This window comes from Parasteatoda tepidariorum, chromosome 1, assembly GCF_982258835.1.
Source record: "Parasteatoda tepidariorum strain Cologne lab strain chromosome 1, Ptep-v5.0, whole genome shotgun sequence".
In the NCBI taxonomy this organism is placed as follows: domain Eukaryota; kingdom Metazoa; phylum Arthropoda; class Arachnida; order Araneae; family Theridiidae; genus Parasteatoda; species Parasteatoda tepidariorum.
This window is the reverse complement of record NC_141755.1, coordinates 62,158,244-62,180,734: the sequence shown is the minus strand read 5'-3', so window position 1 is coordinate 62,180,734 and position 22,491 is coordinate 62,158,244. Positions and strand designations below refer to the sequence as shown.

The 22,491-nt window shown below is 26.9% G+C and overlaps 1 protein-coding gene across 1 annotated transcript in view; it reads left to right on the top strand.

Annotated features, from left to right (window-relative positions):
• LOC110283358 (neuromedin-U receptor 2-like) overlaps positions 1-16,201 on the top strand; it is a 67,229-nt gene extending 51,028 nt beyond the window's left edge. The window contains exons 5-6 of the mRNA XM_087165247.1: positions 7,582-7,716; positions 14,925-16,201. Of these exons, the coding sequence (XP_087021373.1) occupies positions 7,582-7,716; positions 14,925-15,559 (770 nt within the window). The 3' untranslated portion in view covers positions 15,560-16,201. The remainder of the gene's footprint in view (positions 1-7,581; positions 7,717-14,924) is intronic.
• The last annotated feature ends 6,290 nt before the right edge of the window (positions 16,202-22,491 follow it).

Genomic DNA, 22,491 nt, shown 5'->3' with positions numbered 1-22,491 from the left:
GACTTAACACTTTATTTGTTCGATCTAACATAATTTGCTGAAATTAGTTAAATGTCGTACAAAAATGAAAAGAACTTATGAATAACTTTTGTAGCACTTTTTATCACTATTTTCATAAGAACTAGTATATATAATATTAAATGTTGATAATTATATATCAGGATTTGATAATTATATACTATACTGATAATTATATACTTATAATGATTTATTGATAATTATATATTTATACTGATTTATCGATAATTATATATTTATAATGATTTATCGATAATTATATATTTGTAATGATTTATTGATAATTATATATTAACACCGATTATAATATTATAATTATCAATTATTCGAATTTAAATCGATTCCAGTTCTTGGTTTTAAGTTTTTATTTTTGCTATTTAACAAAAAATAGAACGATTTTTATAGGTTAACTACTTTTTTTTGTTTGGATTTGTAGTTTTTTTAATTATTAATTTATTTATTTCTATTTTATTTTAATACTGAATAATTTACAATCTAATGATCGGATCTTCACTTTCTAAGACTAAATCTTCATGGTTTGAGGGGTGAGCTTAAATGTGCTAATCAATAAGAGCAGACGATATTTGAAATTAGGAAATCAGACACAGAAACGTACGTTCTCTGAATAAACATACCTTTTTAAGACGAATTCGAATTTCTGAAAGAAGGTGGAATTTCTAAATTTTAAATATTCTGAACAAATAAATAGAGGTGGTAGCTGCAATGTGGGAAATATGGTTCTCATAGTTCGGTCAGGTAGTCGATCCCAAGTTTAGAGCACATAATTTTAATTTTACTTTTTGCATATTTCACCATATCTCAAATTTTTTTTGAGCGAATTGAACAATTTTTGCACACAATTATAAAATTTGTTTATCCACAGATAATTCTAGGCAGACAATAAATTTTAGTAAACATTTAATATTTTTTATTATTTTATTTATTATCAGTCGAAAAAAGTTTGAACAGTTCAGGTATACAATTTTTTACATAGTTTTTAAAGCAAGCATTTTTGCATGGGAAAATATAAAGTTTGAGCGAAATTGGTCGAATAGTTCCTGACAAGTCAAATTTTAAATATACGACTTTTTTTAAATTTGATTTCTCAGAAACTATCAGACCAATTTCGCTCAAGTTCTGCAGGCTGACAAGCAAAATTACCCACTTTAAAATGATGTAAGAAATTGCATACATTAGATTTCAAAATCTTTTCGACTATTATTGAATAAAATAATAAATATTAACTAAAATTTATTTTTTGCATGGCATGGAATTATTTTTGGATAAACGAATTTTATTATTGAATTGCAAAAAAATTTTCAATTCATTTAAAAAGGTCTCGAGATATGGGGGAATATGAAAAAAATAAAATTAACATTATGAGGTCCAAACTTAGGATCGCTCTTTTGACCAAACTACGGGGACCATGTTTCCCTGTATTTTGGGAGTCAGCAATTCAAAACCGTCGAAAAAAAAGTAGATTTAATCAGAGAAAGTACGTTTTTGAGTATAATATTTCGTAACTTTTAATATCGTCTGCACTAATTAATTAGCATATTTGAGGTCATCCCCTCGAATCATTAAGATTGAGTCTTAGAACGTGAAGATGCTATGAATAATTTAAAAGTTATTCTGGGTTGTCTGTTTTCTTTCTTCTTTTTTGCTTTTTTTCGCATTGGGCATATGGATTATTAGTACACGATACCTAGTTATAGCAAACAAATAAATTGATATTTATTTTAAACCTCATCCTTCATATCGTCGCTTTTCGTTCTTAAATGTTTTCATATTTTAAATATTAATTAAAGCAACGTTTGGTTTTGGTAAATAAAACGCTTAGAGACTATAATAGAAAATATACGTGGTTCAAAAAAAGTTTTAAAAGTTGATTTTTTTTAAATTTAAAAGCTAGCATGTGATTTAAAAGTAATTAAATTTCTGATAGAAAAATGAAGAGAATAATTTTAAATAATTTTCAAGTAAAATTACTAAATAATAAAGAAGATTAGATTAAATGCGGCACTAAAAAGTATTCAAGTTCTAGATTCTGCGTTGGTGTTCATAGAAATCATTTATAAGAGAAAAGCGAAATATATTAATCTAAATAATTAATTGAAAATTAAATGAGCTAATTTCTATAGAAAAAAATGAATACGGTACCAATTATGCAATATAAATGCAAATAGATGCAAAACTACGTAAAATAGTTATAATAAGAATTACTGTGCAGTAATGAACTTAATGCCAAAATCTTTTTTCGACATCTTTTAAATTTGAAAATCTGAAATAATTAATTCAAAACGAATTCTAATTTAATAGAACTGAAATTATTTAGATAATGTGTCATATTGCACTCTATAGTTATTGATACAAGAACAAATAAATGCACCAGCTAGTTATGTGTTTAATGTTTTATTATGTGTTTAGTTATGTGTTTTACTAGTTATGTGTTTAATAGTTATTTGGGTCAATAATTATGTAGGTCAAATAGCTATGTAGTTTTCACTTTATTCATAACTTAAAAAGTACGTAACAATTGTTTAAACCTTAATGGAATTGCAAACACATTGTACGCAATATATAAATTGGGGATGAGGTAGGGCCGGATAGAGGGTTAAGACCAGATGTCTCGATCGTGTCAAAATCCGGTCTGTATTTTTAGCATACAAACTCTGAATTATACTTTATTGCTCAAGAAGAAGGACTTACCATGCGTTGTTGGAATTACGGCGTCTATGTAAGTTTGTTTCACCACAGCAATTCTCTAATGTTCTCTAACTTACCTTATTTATTGTTCATTACAATTACAAAAATTATTTTCGGATTAGATTATTATTCATTTACTAAAGATTCATACCTTAACGAATAATGAGGATTTAGTTCAATAATAGCATTGTTCTGTTACTTTTAAATAAACTTGCTATTGAACTTGAACCGGGTATAATTCGGCTTTGATCCCCACCTCCATCATAAGAGTTTATGCTGGGCCTGTGAAAGCTGCAGTGCAGCGGAGTAAGAAGAAAATTACATCACATCACATGTAAATGACATGATTTAATTGTTTTAAATTTTCGTATAAAATAAAAATATATGCTACTTTTACACTGAAATTTTATATATTTCTACATTTTCGATACAGTTAACTTATGTACACGTTTTTACTCCTCTAATGGGGTAAGACCGGGACATTTGACTTTACCTAGAGGAAAAATCATTAGTACTTTTATAACCATTCAGGAATTATATATTGTACGCAACTAAACAATGAATATCTTGATTGAATCTGACAGTTTTTAGATGAAACAGTTTTGCTTAAACAGGCCTTCTAATCTTCTCGACACGGTGGTAACCCACGTTCCCCTATAACTAAATGCATAACTCATATCTTTATAAATATAGAGAGATAACTATGTATAGTATTTGTGAAAAAACAATAATGGAAGTTGTAACGTGTGTATCAAATTTCTTTTTCCAAATGAAAAAAACTCAATATATTTTTTTCTTAATATACAGTCAACTTCAATCTCATCGAATTTTGAAGAGAAATAATTCAAAATATTAGATAGTTTGAACTAATGCAAATTCCCCTAAAACTTTCCATTATACTAATGTTGAACTTCATCTATACTTCGAATGCTAGCCCAATTTTTTGGTTAATTCGAAATCGATGCAGCGAAAATAGAAAAAAAAACGCTCATCCTTTTAAGTTCTTAATAGATTCGTCTTTACAATACAGATGATCTCATAGCCTCTCATCTTAAAGTACAACTGGTGCTCAATCATGCCTGTCATCTTCATAAAGATACTCGACTTCTGCAACAGACCGGCAGACTTTATCGCCCCTCTGAGTACCAGAGCTTTCATATATAATTTACAGACAAGGGTTTAGCGTTTTTTTAGGAACCTCTCGAAATTTAGGAAAGAAACGATTATAAGCTTCTTTGTTTTATTTTGTTCAGATTTCCTCTCTTTTTTTTTTAAAAAAAAAAAGAAATTTACAGTGTGTGTTAATAAACACACTTCAATATACACTTACTTTTTTTATTACTTTTATTATTTTCAGTTCAAAGTTATTATTATATTTCAATGTTATTGAATAGATTTTATTTTCGAAAATAATAGTTTATTATAATTCTTTTAAATTTACTTAAATGCAAACACATATATCAAACCAGATTTTCGGAAAATTAATCATTTTTAATCACGATACACATAGATAAGTAAGGGCTTACTTGATGATTGACCACATGGGCAGGGGTCAAGCACTTGCACCACAATGGAAATCCAATCCAATAATACGAGTCTACCACATAATCGTCTTTTCACATAATTGTCAAGTTTTCTCTCTCCAATTTTCAAGAATTTGCAAATGGAGAATTGATGACCTTAAAATAAGAAAAGAATGAAACTAGATTAAAGGGATTGTGGGTGGTGCTCTAAGAAATGAATGAATAACATTCATCCGTGACAGTGTATATTGATCACATTCCCAAATCAGCTTTTTTCGATTCCCTTCTAAAGTCTTAAAATTAATAAATAATCAAAGAAAGTTTGTTGAACATAATGTTAAAAATAACTTATTTATTGCTAATGATGAATAGTGCATTATATCTTGAGATTGAGGAAGACAAAAGCAATTGCGGGCAAAGGATTGATTGAAACACGAATTGTAAAGTATATATCAGATATACACGGTAAAAATCAGAACGCGCAAAATAGTGCACATGGGCCTATACCCTCCTTTCAGATATTTGCCCAATTGTTATATATAGTTGATTCCCTTATTGAGGAATCGTAACCTTAATGACATAACATGCGCACTTAACCGAGGAGTAAAGAAAAATAGAGTTCTTCGCATATCCATGGTATTTTGATAATAATGTAAAATTTAAGCAACGAATACTAACTTTTATCACAAGTTATTTTACATTAACCCATATAAAAGCTTTTGGCTTTAATGTGCCCAAGGATTATGTAAGTATTAATTTCCAATTTACAATAGAATTTATAATAAATATACGAATTTCAGGTTATAATTAAAATTAAAAGAGATTTTAAGGTTACTTTATTTTTTGTGAAATATTACATTTGATTCTATACTGCAATATTTATTGTTATTTTTAACTTTAATCAGTGATTATTTTATATTTTGGGTTATTAAAGTTATAGTTAATTCAAATGTTTTTCTTCTCCCACCTCAGTTCAAATTAAAAAGAATCTATTGCAGTACATAAATTTTTTCATATAAATATGGAGATAGAAGAGGCTTCAGTTTGTGGCCTTTAATTTGTATACAAAGCTTAAGTTAAATTTAGTTTGTTCTTGTCGTTATTTAATTACTATCAATTTCACAAAGATTAAATTACAATTCAGTAACTATATGGACCATGAACCACATAACATAAAACAGCGATTAAAGTGTTGTGGTTTAGCTATTCTTGAGAAGAACCAGTGTTCTAACCCCGGTTGTTGCTAACCATATTGTCACTATCATAGCATTGGACTAGAAATAATGGAGTAATAACCTCCCTGTCCAATCTCGATGACGCAGGATAGTTTTACTTATTTATTTTACATGTGATTCCAAGTACAAATTTTTATTGAAAAAAAAGAGTCAAAACTTTTACGAACGTGTGCCAATCTGTAAATTTTTACTGAAAGGAATAACCAGTAAACGAAAAAAAAATTTCATGTTAGTTTTCAACGATGAGCACCTAGGATATGTAGAATTAAGATTATTTTGGAAACTTATATTTTTAAAGCTTTTATGTTTTGCCATGCCCTTACGTTTAAAGCTTTGAGCTTATGTTTTAAAAGCTTATGTTTTTAAATTAGATAAGGAATGTATAGGATGCTACATGTAGAGTGTTAAATACTTAATTTTAGTAAATATTTCCAGAAATTAAAAAAGCATGTACATCAAAAATAAAAAAGGTAAAGAAAAAAGTATGTCGAAGGGTTAAACACAATAATGAAAACACTTCCATGTTAACACATTTTTTGATATTTCTCAAAAAATATTTAGGAAATCATTTTATAAATATAGAAGTGTTAAAGTCATGCAATTTCTCGTACTTATCAATGAAGTTTAAAGCTTTTAGAGGTTTGAGTGAACGGTAATAAATTACAAAAGGAAAATAATGTTTTTGAATGTTGTTAATGTTTGTTTGTTAATGTCCAAAAATGAGGCAGTAAATTTGTAACTTGTAGTAATTATTTTGGCTATTATATGCGATAATTGCACAAAATTTCGTAACACTGGCTTAAATACTTAAGGAGATATGGACATTTTTATAAAAAAAAAAATTCGCCTTACGTTTTTTTTTTTTTTTTTGCTTCAACTGAATGCTTAATAAAATTAAATGTTTAATAAAAATGTTTAATAAAATTAAAACATTTTTTGGAGCAATTTAAACCTATTTACAAAATTGTTTTAAATTTGAGAAAATTTTGCTTAAAATTGTGAAATTATGAGTGATTGAATTTGTTGTTTTATACTGCGCATGCTCAAAAAAATTTAATTTTTTTAGTCTTAATATTGTAGTGAATCGTATTTGACAACTAATAAAAAAAGTTCGATTTGAATATCTTAAAAATTTAAAAAGTTTCAAGCAATTTTTAAAGTAGTTTTCCTATTTTTTAAAAGAAAGGTCAAAATGATTAGGGGTTTTCCACAAATTTCATTTTGTACTATTAAACAAGATTTATTAAAACTGACTGCACTGTTTGGATAATTCCTCATAAAAGTATTTTTTCATATGTTTTCTTTCCTTATAAAATCACATTTTGGTATAAGAACGTTTATTGTAAGGTACTATTAATTGCTATTTAATTTTGTACTACAACACAAAATAAAATTTGTAGAAACCCAATATCATTTTGAGCTATCTCTTAAAAAGTACAAAAACTACTCAGAAAATTATTTGAAACTTTTTAATTTTTTAGGATATTCAAATCAGAGTTTTTCATAAATTTGCCAAATACGATTCATTACAAAATTATGAAGAAAAAAAGGTTAAATTTTTTCCGCGCATGTGCAGTATAAAAGAACTACTTTAAATACTTACACAAATTTCAGCGAATTTTCTTCTAATTTTGTAATTAATTTCAAATGTTCTAAAAATGCTGCTTAATTTTTTGAAATTATTTTAAAAGCTATATATTTTATTAAATATATTATATATATATATTATATATATATATTATATATATATATTATATTACATATATATTATATATGTATTATTTTAAAGCTATATATTTTATATTAAAATGATTTTAAAGATATATATTTTATACTCGTATAGTTAAATGTCTCTAAAGTTGTTTAACCCACATTTTGACATTGACGTAAACAAAGCCCGTCAATGGCATTTGTTTTTCATTTTCAAAAGTACAAATCAAAGGTGGGGCAATAGCTTTCCATTGATATTTTCAAATTAAAGAATTTGGTGGTAAGTATAATTACCCCGACTTTATAATGGATTAAATAGAAAAAATAACCAATTGAACTTATTAAACTTATACTTTTTTTTAATGATTTAATAAATACTTTTTTTACAGTGACAGTGGTGATAGCTTTTTTCGTCTGCTGGGCTCCATATCACTCACAGAGGTTATTGTTTTTATATGTGTCTTTATATGGGGAATGGACCGAACCACTCAGAAAAATCAATCAGGATTTATTTTCTCTGGCAGGTACAGTTAGTTTGCTTGCTCATTCTCTTTTTCTCGCACTCTTTGTAAAGAATAAGTAGTTTTATCCAAACTGTATATTTAATAATATTTACCTTTGTCTTGCATATTCTGCCAATATAGAAAGAACAAAGAAGAATAAATTCTAACAAATGAAGGTGCCATGTGATCAGGGCAACTCAGATATAAAAATGACTGAAATATGAATGTAGAAATATTTTTGTTACTTTAAATTAATCACTTTTAAAAATTTTATCTCAAGCTGTTCTCAGTATCAGCTAAGAACTAAAAATTCCTGAATGAATATTACTACACTATTTTTTGCTTTTATAATTGTTAGTTCTGCTATGGTTTATCTTAGGTTCTCAAGCTATACATATAAATTTACTTCTCACTCATCAGGAATGTAAAATTGTTTATAAATTATCAGAAATGCATACAAATAAAATTAAAAGAAATGTATATAGTAAATATTGATTTATATTTTACAATTTTGGGGTAAAAATGTAATATTCTAATTAAGTATATTTTGCATTAATTATAGAAAAACTCCCAAAAAACGGCAATGAAAAGCATTATTTGGCAAAAACATTAAGAAATAATGATATCACACTATGGTAGCCGTAGAAATGCTAAAAAGCTAACTTAGATGCGAATATAATCATAATACTTTTAGTTCGACTTACCTTTAAATAAAATCGATAATAATTCTTAAAATTCTGAATGACGATTTTGCTTTTTACCCACATAAGTATTCATTTAAAAGGTTTAATGTGCATATTTCTTACATAATTTTTGAAAACTTATTTATAAAAAATGATGTTTGCAATACACACTGTATTAAAAATGCGCTTGTTTATGAAAAAGTATGTATGTATATATATATATATATATATATATATATATATATATATATATATATATATATATATATACACAAATTAACATGAAAAACATGAATAAAATAAAAAACTAAATGGTAGAGAAACAAGAATGGTAAAAGCAAATAGTCGTTATCAAGACACATCTAATTGCTATAAATGCGATATTTCTGAATAAAGAATAATTATCCTAAGATAAAAATTATTCTTTATATGTGTCGATATCGCAAAAAACCTTATGTTGTAAAAAATCATGAAATAAAAGAAAAATGTAAAAAGAAATCGAACTTACCGGCGGGAATTAAAGCGCGGTTTAGGTTTAAAAGTACAATAATAAAACAGTTAACAAAAATCGCGAAGATGTAAAATATTGGAAGTTGTGCTTATAGCTTGAATCGAATAAAATAAAATTAAAAAATATATATATATTTGATCGAAGAAGAAGAAAAATTTTTTAGTAAAATATTAGTGCTGCCATCTATGAGAAAAAATAAAAAATTAAAAATTGAAATAATAATAAAAATTTTTAACGGATTGATTAAATTAGCAGACTAAAAAATATCATTCAAAGGGAAATTAATTTAAAAGTCAGTTTGTACAATTGGATAGAAAGCCGCTTATAGACTTTATCCTTCATTCATAAAACCTTACATAATTTTACAGATTACACATATCCATCTTTCATAGGGTGACTTATTTAAAAATCAGAGCCTGCATACAGGAATAGAAAACCGTTTATAGGTTTTATTCTTCACTCATACAACCTTACATAATTTTAAAGTATACACATATCACCTGCATTCATTTGGGGTGGTTCTTTACGAACCAGAGCCCATTCCACTTATACAAAAATAATAAATAAATAAATAAATAAATAAATAAATAAACTGTTTATTATACTGGACAATTAAAATTAAATTAATTTTAAGAGGCTACAAATACTAAAAAGTAACTAAAAAATATTTAACTAATCCAGTATAAAAGGTCATACATCCAAACTATTCCGTCCAGTGGCTTTAGGAATAGTTTATCATAGTTAGTTCCTACCTTGAAAAAATCAGAGCTCATTCTTAAAACAGAAAAATTAAATAAAAATTAAAAATTAATGTACCAAGTTTTTTAAGATATTTTTAAAATAGAATTTAAGAAATGAACTAGGAAAATGGCTTTTAATTAAATTGCTTTTATATATATCAGTATCTAATAAAAACTCGTTATAGTTAGAATTATTCCTATAAAATCTATGAATTTGATTGGCAATAATATTAGAAAAAACCTTATTGGCTAGGTTAGAGTTAAAATCAATGCATTTTTTAACTGGAAATTTAAAATCATTTCTTTTGTCAAAAAGTTTAAATGTAATATTTTTATCTTCATTAATATTAAGAGTCAAATCTAAAAAAAATTGCTGAAGAATTACTATTATTTGTTTTATTAAGAATTAATTCATTTAGATAAATATGTTTTGCTAGAATATCGAAATCATTAAAATTAATAACTAATAAATCATCAATGAATCTGAGAAAGAGAGAATTAATTGGAAGATTAACATGTGATTTTACAAATCTATATTCTTGTAGAAAAAGAAAAATATTGCAGATGTTAGTACTAAAATTATTTCCCATGGGAATACCATTAATTTGTTGAAAAAGGTGGTCATTGAAAAGAATATAATTGTTGTTAAGGTTAATATGTACTAGAAAGTTCCAGTTATCTTCATTAATAATATCACTGAGATTAAACATGCTATGAATTTGAAGAAGGTCATCATGAATTTTATTAGTTGGAAGGGAAGTATATAGGTTTTCGAAATCAAAACAGTGAATTGAATCAACATTTTTTAAAGTTTTTAGTGTATTTAAAACCTGAATGCTATTTTTAATATTCCAATTTAAATAGTTATTATTTTTAGTAAGTTTATTAATTTTGTTATAAACTTTTTTAAGAATATTCTCAAAGTAAATACCGATTTTTTTCATGTTACTATTAACGCCACTTGCAATAAACCTGAATTTGGTTGGAGACTTATGGAATTTTGGATTGGCAAAAAGAAAAGAAAAATTGTTAATATTATTTGGTTTAATTTTAAGTCTTTTATAGCATTAATTTTATTAATAATAATATCACTGTTGGTGTTAAGTTTTTTGTAGGTAATATTGCTATTAAGTTCATTGGAAAGAAGTTGTTTGTAAAAAAATTTTCAAATAATTGCAAAATTATTACTAGCTTTATCAACAGTGGTAATACAAAATTTATTTTGAATATTTTTAATATCTTGTCTTAGAACAGAGTTAAAAATTAAATCCTTATGAAAGACTAATTTGTCCCTTTTAATATTGATTTTAAAATCTTTAATGATATTCTCTCTCCATTCAAAGAAACCTTCAATTGGGAAATTATGTTTGTAAGATAATTTTAAAATAAAATCATCGAGATTTTTAATAAAAATGGAAATAACTTTGTTTTTAGAAGTTGGAAAAGATGGTCTAAATTTTGAACCTAAAGACATAAATTTTTTAATTTTATCATTATCAATAATATCTAAATCCCCTGTAATAACGTGTTTATGGAAATTATCAAAAAAAGGAGTATCTTTAAATTCATCACAATTACATACATAGTTTAAATTATCTGTAGCTAAATTTCTATAATTACAGATTAAATTTTTTAGACTCTTAGTGTATCTAAAAGTTGTTTTACAATTAAGTTGGAAAGGAAGAAGGTTTTTATTTTTACCTATAATTGCATTTATGTTATGATTATTAAATATTTTATTGGTAAAATCTAAAACAAAATAATCTGGTTTGGGTAAATCCTTGTGCTTATAATTATTTTTAAACCTATATCTAGCTAGATCTTCAACTAAGTTTAAAAAATTAGAAAAATATTGTTTTGAATTAATTTTTACTTGATCTAACTTTAAAAAATTTAAAAGTTTGTTGTGAAAATTAAGTTTAACCCCTAGAATTTTAGTTTTAATAGATTTAATAGCATTAGGTTGATCATAGCAGTTAATGCAATCATTAACAAAATCTTTTAAGTTATATTTAATTTTATTTTTACTGTTACCTCTTTTTCCTCCATTATTATTATTGTAATTTTTAAAAAGTTTGAAAATATTATAAATACACTCATTATTATCAAAAGATTTAAAATTGAAGTTAGTATTTAGACCGTAAGGAAAAATAGATTCATTAATGATCATATATTTATTTTCAACCTCAAGACGTTTTTTAGGGTTTTTAACGAAATTCAGAACCTCTATTGAAATATTTTTAAACCCGTGTTCAGAAAAATTTTTAATTTCAAGGCTATTGTTATTATTACAGTTAAACTTGTTTGTTAAAGACCTATGTAAATGAATTCTTTTGTGAAGGGGTTGGGAGGTTTGTCCTATATATATTTCATCACAAATTAAACATTTATTCTTATAAATACAGTTGGTAGCCTTTCAAAGAGGGAAATTTAAAGAAGAATTAGCACTGACGAGCGATTTGCAGGTTAATCATCGATTATCCTTACATTTAAATTTATCATTGGAATTATTAGCAATTTGATTAAACTGAAGCAGGGTGCTAACCTGAACATAAAAATATTTCATTGTCATTTTAGAGCTTATACACTTTTCAGAAAACTATTGCTTGCACCATTCTTGAACAATAACTTGCAAGATAAGTCCCATCATAATAATTTTACCATCAATAATGAAATAAGTAACTAAAGGAATTGTTTTTATAAAATACACAAATTTTTTCAACAAAAAATAGCAATATTAATTTCCGTCCTAATATATCTTAGCATTTTGTAAAGCAACATTATAAACGCTGCAAAGAAAAAAATTTTGAAATAGCGAGCTTGTTTTTTAATTTTCCGAATTTTTTTTAGATATTTGACTGTTATTATCCGATAATTACCGGTCTAATTGAAATTATTTCATCGTATTTTACTTCTTCGGGGAAACAGTTTTAAAAAATGAACTAATAAATCTTAACAGTGAAATCTGAATTAAAACGGAAATAAAGTTTGGTCAGATTTTACTCGATAATGTGATTTGCATAAGGCAAAGACAATAACAGCATAACGATATAACTTTTTTATTGTCATCTAGTAGTAACAAAAAGGATTTCGTATAAAGAAATTTTTTTTAAATCATTGCATTATTTTAAAAAAAAGAATTAATTATTTCTTATGAATAATAAAATTTAAATGTTGGGTGTATTTTAAAAAAGGTGTATTTTAATCAAAATGTAAAACAATTCTGTCTGAATTGTTAGTTAAAAGCAATTTAATAATAAAACTATGTATACAAATGTAATGATGGAGTCGTAGTTTTTTATTGTTGCCGGTACACTTTTATTGGCCAGAAAATCAAATGATAAAATCCAGCTTTCCCACATTAATTTGCATATTTTGTAATGATAATAAAATTAATAAAAGTAATAAAGGTATTGTTTAAGTGGAATATATTTTTGTGTCCAAAATTTAAAGGTATTATCTTGTAATATTTATTTTTCTTGTTTTACTCTGCTATTAGTATGTTTTTGATATTGAATGTTTTCTAAATTAAGAGTTTTAAACTAAAGGCGTTGTTTCTCTATTATAACGTAATTCTATGATATTGCTTGTGAAAAATTGCGGATCAAATTATGATAAAAAGTATTGGTACCTTGAGTGCATTATTCATAAAATCCACTTTACGGTACTTGCATTTTTAAGAATTTTGTGCTAAAAAGTTTACTAATATAAATTTAATTGCAGTGATTTTATAGTAAATATTACTGTTTTAAAATTATGGTATATCAAATATTCTATTCCAAAAAATATTTCGGACGCAATGGATTTTGCGGTAAAATTTACCAACACCTGGAGTGCCGAGACTTTTTACCGTAATTTCATTCAGAATTTTTTACAGTGCACTGAGCTCCATATTAAGTTAAACTTATTTAAATCTGAGTCTAAACTAGTTAACTGTTTCTCGATTATTTTGTTTTTGGTGTAAATTGCGTTAATAGACTATTATCAATTACCGCTAAAGAAATTAGTTAAATGATTTAGAACTTAACAATCAGTTACAGGCATAATGTGACGCATGTGAAAATTATATTAAATATATCAGCCTGTTTAGAACTTAAAAATATTAAATTACGATAGTGAACTCGCCAAATTCTTTGTAACAATATCCCTTTAATTTTAAATGTTACTTTAAAAATTGATACTGAAGCGAAATTATTTATGTTTTCTGTTAGATCTTAATAGAATCATAAGAGAAATGGAATCATACAAGATCTTTCATACTTATTACCGATCGAATTTTTCTCAAAATAAATAATTAATTTTAATTTTGAGAAATGAACATTGGGCTTGGAAAGTGGGGGCTCAAGCGTAAGCAAAAATATTCTTCATAGTACATATAATTTCAACTTTTGTAAAAAAAGAAAAAAAAATGTTTTATGCTACAATTATTGTGCGAAGCAATTATCAGAGTTTATGAGCCTCAACGAACAGTGGACTTAGCCCATTAATAAATTGATCAAAATTTAAGTATTTATGATCAATTACGACACTAAAATGCAAATTTGGCACCTATGGTTAATTCTGTGTGAATGCCTATTTTTCCTTTCAAACTGAAGAAATTAGAACAACGTATTGCAATTGTAGTACAGGGTGTCCCAAAACGACCGCATAAACTCTGCACGGCTAGATTCCTCGTTGGGAGAACATAAAAACTGCCCAAAGAAGCGTTCCATTACGATCCATAGTTTACGAGAAAAATACGAAAAACAAAGTATGACGTTACTGTCGGTGCAAGAGAAAACACTTTATTGAACATATCAACAACAGTATACTATGCACAATTTAAAGCAGAATATGTGCGGCGAACGTTTAAATATTATCATCTTGAAAGATATGCAAATACTGTTGTTGATATGTCGAATAAAGTGTTTTTTTCTTGCACCGGCAGTGACGTCATACCTTGTTTTTCGTATTTTTTTCGCAAACTATGGATCGTACAGGAACGCTTCTTTGGACAGTTTTTATGTACTCCCAACGAGGAATCTATCTGTGCAGAGTATATGCGGTCGTTTTGGGACACCCTGTTTATTGCAACGTATCCAACTATTTATATCTGTCAGGATATTACTTATTGCTAAATTAACCTGATGCTAAGTATATGACATCTCACTGATTGATTTAAAACTCATTGATTTAAAAAAAAACTATGCAATTTTCCCGCAAGTGTAGCATTTTTTTCCTGAATTCACCTATTGTCTAAAATATAATCTATGCATCTTATTTTTACAACCTAACCAACATGGACATTTTTTTCAGGATGTTTTTATTACTTTAATTCGACCATCAATCCTCTGCTCTACAGTGTTATGTCCAATCGTTTTCGAGTTGCTTTTCGAGAAAAAATATGCGCAGGAAATCCTTGCACTTGCTTCTGGTGTTGCTTTTGCTGCTGTTGGAAATGGTTGCAATCAAGGAGCCTCCAACCATCTAGTTCTGCTTCATCTTCCAATCGCATACCTCACGCCAATGCAGCTGTTCCTACTCCAGAACCCCTTCTCCAAACTCGCTTGAACACCAACACACGAGACAAAGTTGCCCCTGATGTTAAAAATCTCTCAAAATACATGGGATTATCCTATTCGGATGAAGCCAATCACAACAATGGGGAAATGTCCCGTCGCAGATTCAGCTCCGATCCAAACTTTTCCATGCGTTTGCAATTTAATCAGTACAAAGATTTATCTGATGGAAGTGTGTACCATTTAGCCAAAGAGAAACTGAGTCCAGAATTTGGAAACTGTGATGGAGAATGCGTGAGTTGCACAAGTTGCAATAGCGTTTTTTCCACCAAACACAAAGTGATGCGCTATACCCCGCTTCCAGTTTGGAATGAAAGCACATTTGTTGGTCAATCTAAAAAGATATATTTCCAAGAAGAGTCACGCGTATAAATTCAACTGTTAAAGTTAATTTACAAGTTTTATTAAGCAGTGCTCTAAGTGTTGTACTTAAATGTGTTTTTTTTTTCAAGTGAAAAATAGTGTTCTAACAGTGTGTCGTGCGTTACGTGTTATTACTGGTGCTCCAATGAATGAAAATATTATATTCTGAGTGGTGTGAAAATATGTTCTAAGTGCTATGTCCTTGAAAGAAAATGGTATGTTCTAAGTGAAAATCCCTGAGTGAAAATAGTATAATCTGAGTAGTATATACCTGAGTGAAAATGGTGCGCTCTTGGTGGAAGTAAGGAGTTCCCAATTTTGAGTGCTATTTAAAACATTTCGGTCTCAATGTTTCCAGGTTATAATGTTAAATATTCTAACCCAGAAAACAATGACAGCTTATTTACAAATGTCAGATTTTTGCAAACCTTCAAATCCTGACTGGGGCATGCAAATCTTTTTAGTTTTGAATGTATATGCATACATCAATAAATAAATAAAGGAGAATAATTCTAAAAATACACGCATTTTGCAGAAATTTGAAATTTTAGATATATATTTCCCCGTTTTTCAAGTGTTAAGCAACTAAATGTTAACTTCAGATTTTAATGGTGGTAGTTGTTCTATAATTCATTTATACTGTCACTTATATTGCACTTTTTGCTTGGTAAAATGATATTAAGGAGCCAGCTGAACTTCTTATTCTAAAAAGTAAGAATAACAATATCATGATTCCATTAAAAATTTGTTTTCCATAATGATATTGTGAGAAACGAGTTGCTAATGTTAAAAAATAATTACAAAGGTAATGAATTTGAGTTATAATAAGAGAAAATCATAAAAGTAACATAAATTAGTAATTATTTTGTCTCATTCGTAACTATACAAATTATTTATGCAGATAACTTAATTTTGACACAAATCCAACAAGACTTGTGCGGTGTTGTGAAAAGTTTAAATAATTCAGCATGATTAAACTCGAATCCTCATGTTTTTTTTATTTGAAGATCATATCTCATCAACTTCTTTCAACGTTTCAATTAGGAAAAAAAACTTAATGCTATTGAAAGATATAGTAAAAATTTTAGTTATTTAATTAAATCTTTTAAGTAACACCATATTGATATTTTTTAAAACTTACTATGATTTAAAATAAATGTTCTTGAAAGCAATATTTTATACTCTCGCCATTCAAATTGATCTATGCCTATTTAGTAAATTTAAAAAGCTTATGAATCAAGTTAAAAAATATTAAAGAATTTATGATAAATGTGCAAAATTTTATAAACGTAAGAAGTAATCAAAATGTTATAAATATACTAGTAAAATTTTATACAATTAAATGAGAAAGTTACACGTTCACTAGCTTCTGTATGAAACTCAAAAATTTCCATGAAAAGTTTTAGAAATTTAATAAAAAAGACAATTAACGTTTCTAAACTTATTTAACAATATCTGAATATAAATTTTGAAAAAAAAACATTTAATTGATTATTTGCATTTATATATAAAGTAGAGCCTTTTCACAACAGATCATTATGAGTCAGGGCGTTAGTAATGAAAGTATAAGCTTCATAATTTCGTGACCAACGGCATGATTGATGCAATGTTGTCAGTTTTTTTCTAGAGACGTTGTCAAGATAGACGTCTTACCACCACTGAAGATCAAACAATAAACCGTTTTATACTTCAAAAGAGTATATTCCCTAATTACAGTTACTAATTACGTATTTGTAGAAACGCAAAACTGAAAAGAAAATGCTTTGTAATAATTAAATTTTAAACGTTAAAAATAATTAAATTTCCAAAATTGTGAGTCGTAGAAAATTTGAAAGTGTTTCATCTAAATATATTAAATTTCAAACTAGTTTCAATATAGTTAAAACGGATCCTGACAACAATTAAATTACAATAAATATTTGCTTTTTAAAGTATAAGAAAATAGAAAGGAAGGGTATTATGAAGGAACTAACTCTTTAAAATGTTCAATATAATTTTTGGTAAAAAAAAAATATTTTAACTTTCATAACTAATAAGAGCGTCACTAAACAAAAAAATATTTGTTTCAGTTTTCTCACTAACTACTGCTTAATCACTTTCAGAAATAAAACCCTCCCTTTTGATGATTTAGCAATCCATGAGCTGTATTTCGTTTAATTTTTAGAATGAATTCGCCTCAAAATCACGTATTTTCTAAAGAAACGTGTTGTTATCTAGAATGAAGACTAGACTAGTATGACTAGAGTAAGACTAGACTGATGGAAAAAGCCCACCGGTTGTAAGGTGTTCAAAAAAACTGGCCTCGTGCTAGGAAGATCCCGGATTCGAATCTTGCTTCGGGCATGGGTGTAATTTATACCTCTGTTCTATACATCCTTATTGTGTTGTTGGGACTACATTAATTCACCCATATATTGTCCACAAAAAGGTGATTAGTTGAAAATTTATTACGGTAACCACAATACTTTTTTTAAAAAAAATTTACGAAATTCGCTTCCTTGAAGGAAGCTACGATAATTATGTTGTTGCTTTGGTGAAATTTTTGCTTAGAGCAAATATCAGAAAACGATTTCATCAAAGCGAAGAAAGTTTTATGACATTTAAATATCCGTTAATAATATAAATTACAGTGATCTTCCTTTATTTTTTTTTATACTTAATCTTTTTTAAATTTTTAATTTTAAGAGCTTTTTTGATTAACGCTCGCATTATTTTAGAGGCGGGTTTTATTTAAATGTAAGCGATTTTTTTTTTTGTTACTTCATTTCTTAAATGTCTTTAATTTTTTTCTTGCTTTTAACATACGTAGCTTTTCAACAATTTATGTGAGACAACAAATAAGGATATGTAACGAAGTTTTAGGCCAATTAGTTACAATTTTAATATTTTGAAGGGAAAACCTTAAATGCACAAATAAGCTTGAACGTAGAGACAACATAAGTTGCGAAAATGCTGACAAAAACATATCTTCTCCAAATAAACACACTGATATAAATTCGGGACTTTTAATATTGGGAAGAAGTAATCACAATAAGGAAACTGGAAAATAGGATTAAAATAAATTATCCAGAAGTGTAAAAAAAAAATTGAGTCCGCAATTTTATTTCTACGAATAGGATCTTTTTATCTTCAAATTAACACCAAAATTTCCTCAGTATGAGATGACTTCACACTTTTCATTCAAATATCCACAGAACAGCAAAACAATCATAAATTTGCTGGCATGAATATAAATTACGATAAAAAGAAATCATGGAACAAAAATATTCTTATCATTTATGGGCAAGTCTCCATCACAAATTTTGGAAATAAAAATAATGTGCTGTAGGAATAATAAATTATATAAAATCCACAAAATAACATCTGAATCTGCTATAATAACTTCTCATCTTATTGCCAGATTTGCAATGTTATCAGATTTGCCAGATTAAGAAAAGGGCAGCTTATCTATGAAAAAATTTAACTAGAATCCCCTCCCGTCAGCGATAGTTTAAATTCCAGAATCGAGCACAAAATTCCACACTTTAAAAAAGAGTTTCTCAAAAATGTAACATCATGACAAATTGAAACATATCAAATATGACTAAGTTCAAGCTTTTTCAGTTTATAATCATCAAATATTCGAAAGGAAGTCTAATTAGATAAAAGCTTACTGAACTTACCTTCGTTCCAAATTTATATCACGTAAAAAGAATATCTTTAGGTTGGAAATCAACTACTTCCTTTACCTATTCCTATTTTTTTTAAATATACTTAGCCGAAATTTTTATTTACAAACTAAAGTGAATGGTCAGAGCTGTTTCAATTTCGAGCACGTCACTGCACACAAAAATAAGTATATCCTGCTTTTATATTTGATTATATTTGCTTCGGAGCTATTTTGACAAATTTTTGCTCAACTTTGAGAAACCCTTTTATTTACAGTGTGTATTTTTTTAAAAAAAGCACACCCTTTAATGTTTGGATTTTCCGTATATTTAAATTCGGTGTGACTTATCGGGATCTTTAAAATATGGTTTTAACAGTCTAACCAGTGAACCGATCAAATATTTACGCTCTGTAATGTTTTTTTTAAAGATCTTCCGCACATTGAAAATGTAATAAAGTTGGTGACAGTAATGTGACGTACAACGCAGGTCTACAATTGTTTTTTTTTGTGTTTGTTGCTGTAAATTCTAACTTGCAGGGATAAGAGTAGTTGGAAAGTAAAAAAGAGGAAATTCAAGAATGAATATATATATATATATATATATATATATATATATATATATATATATATATATATATATATATATATATATACATATATACACAAAATATATACAAAAATTTGACAAAAAAGTGCAATTCTTAAATTTGTAAGCCATGTGATTATAAAACCCGATGAATAATTTTAAAATTGCATGAATATATAAATATGAATCACATGCGCATGATTTTGAATTAAGAGAATATGAATCACATGCATGATTTTAAATTAAGAGAATATGAATCCCGAAATGAGGCTTTTAAATCACGTGAATATAAAACTCTATATCGAATTTAAAAAATGCGAAAATACAAATCATTATGCGTAATTTTTAGATCACGTAAATACGAATCACGGTGCGTAATTTTTAAATAGCGCGAATACGAATCCTACTGTCTAATTTTTAAAGCACGTATAAATAGGAAAATCGATGTTTGATATTACAACCGCAAAAAAGAATCACGACATTGGATTTTAAGCTCGCGTGAATACGAATCGCTACATAAGGTTTTAAAAGCACGTAATTACAAATCGCGATATTGGATTTTTAAATCTCGTAAATAAGAATCGCAATGTACGACATTTAAATCGCCTGATTAAGAATCGCAACGTTCAACTTTTAAATCAGGTAAAAACGAAAATCAATGTTTGAGGGATGAATGAGCGGAAAATTTAATTCCTTATAAAATATTTTAACTTGTGCAAAAAAAAATTCAGCGGAAATTAGCGGGAAAAAATGGAAAAATCTGAAAAAAAACGGAAATCCGCTAATCCGCTGAAGAATCACATCCCTGAACTTGTAACGTTGATTTCAAACACACAAAGAATTTTTCTTTCATCGTTTTTTTGAAGATTCTTTATTACATAATATATAACTTTATAACATAATATTTAGCATTCTCATTCCTATCTGAGAAAATACTTCTTTTGTCTAATATTTAGAACTCATTTTGACTATATTTATTACTCAATTATATAAGTCATTTATGACACCATTCTAATTTAAGAAGTATTAGCTTAATTACGCTAAATGCATTCACACAGCTGATGAATTTTGAAGAATTGTAGTGATATCTAAAAAATAGCAATATCTTGTAGTAAAAGTTTTATTTTTTCACTTGAAAAAAGTATTTATAGCAATCAGTTAAAAATTCCTTGGTAACAAGCATAGCTTTTTGCGGGACTGTAAAAAATATGCAATTTGCAATTTAGTTTTGCTGAAACTTTAAAAAAAGACAGATGTTGGATTAAAGATAAATAAGCTCTAAAAATAAAATATAAGGCTCTAAAGATCGAAAATATCAGGAAACATCTTTAATCTTATTTTAAATTAAGCACAACTTATTCGAAAAAAGTTCCAATATTTCTGGCAATAACGTTTTAAATACAAAATAATAAAATTTCCTTTATAAGCTTTTACACAATAAGATTTTTACAATCTTATTACAAGCTCATCTTACTCAAAATTCATGCAAACACTCTTGGCGAGAAATATGACATTTCCTCGAGACTGGTAAAATTACGTATTTTGACATTGAACAGCGCTGAATTTTTAAAAGACGAAAAATCAGTTAAAATGTAAAAACAAAATTATTAGGTTCTAAAAGTAGAAAATTAATAAAATAAAAAAATTTTGTATTGGAAATTGCTCATCGTATTCAAGACCGATTCAGAATTTTTGGAACTGGAAAACTTCCATAATTTGCAAATTTGCTACGCTGAAATTCTATATAGTAGAACAGTTTGAGAAAACAGTTTACAATAATCTAGATAAGATATAAACTTCAAAGTAATCAAGTATTTTTCTAAGACAAAACAAAAAAAAAGTATCCCCATTGAATCTAACATCATCATAGCTAATATTTACATGAGTAATATGTCACTGTAATTTTAATACAGTAAAAATTCTTTCATAATAATGCATGAGTACTAGTTATGAGCAAAATATTTTTCAAATATAATTTTTTTTCCTTATTTATTGATTAATAAAACATTATATCAATAAATAGTGAGTTTACGTTGTAAGGTTTAGACTTCTTTATAGAAATTTAGAAAGTATTTAAAAGTAATGGGATTTTAGCTGGCTTCGTTAAAATATTTATGCGCATAATAAAATCCATAGCAGTTTATGGAAAAAATTAAAACTTCAATATCTTACTATATAAAACCTTAATTTTATTTAAAATGAGGGATAAACTACTTTGAAATAATCTGTGATATTTAAACATTTTAAAATTTTTATTTAGAATAGATCAAAGTCAGGAATTTCTGTAAATTCTTCATCCGACAGACACAGTAAAAAAATCCGGATCAAACTACGATAAAGTACCAGTACTTTGAGTGCATTATAAGTACATTCTATTTTAATGCAAAATTCATTTTTACCGTAAAATATTTGACAATAATTTTTTCAGTCATGTTCATTTAATTAGAGTAATTTAGTGAATTTACCATAACTACTACTGTAAAAATTACAGCATATCAAATTTTTTTTCATTCGCAACGTGTCCTCGTAACAAGGAATTTTACGGTAAAAAGTACCGGTACCCTGAGTGCCGGTACTTTTGTCTGTAAATTGATCCAGATTTTTTTATAGTATACATTTTACCATACTTTTGATATTCTTGTGATAAATGATATTCTATAAGTATACTGTTGGCTGTTTCATCTACTTTTTTTTTTAATTTTTCAT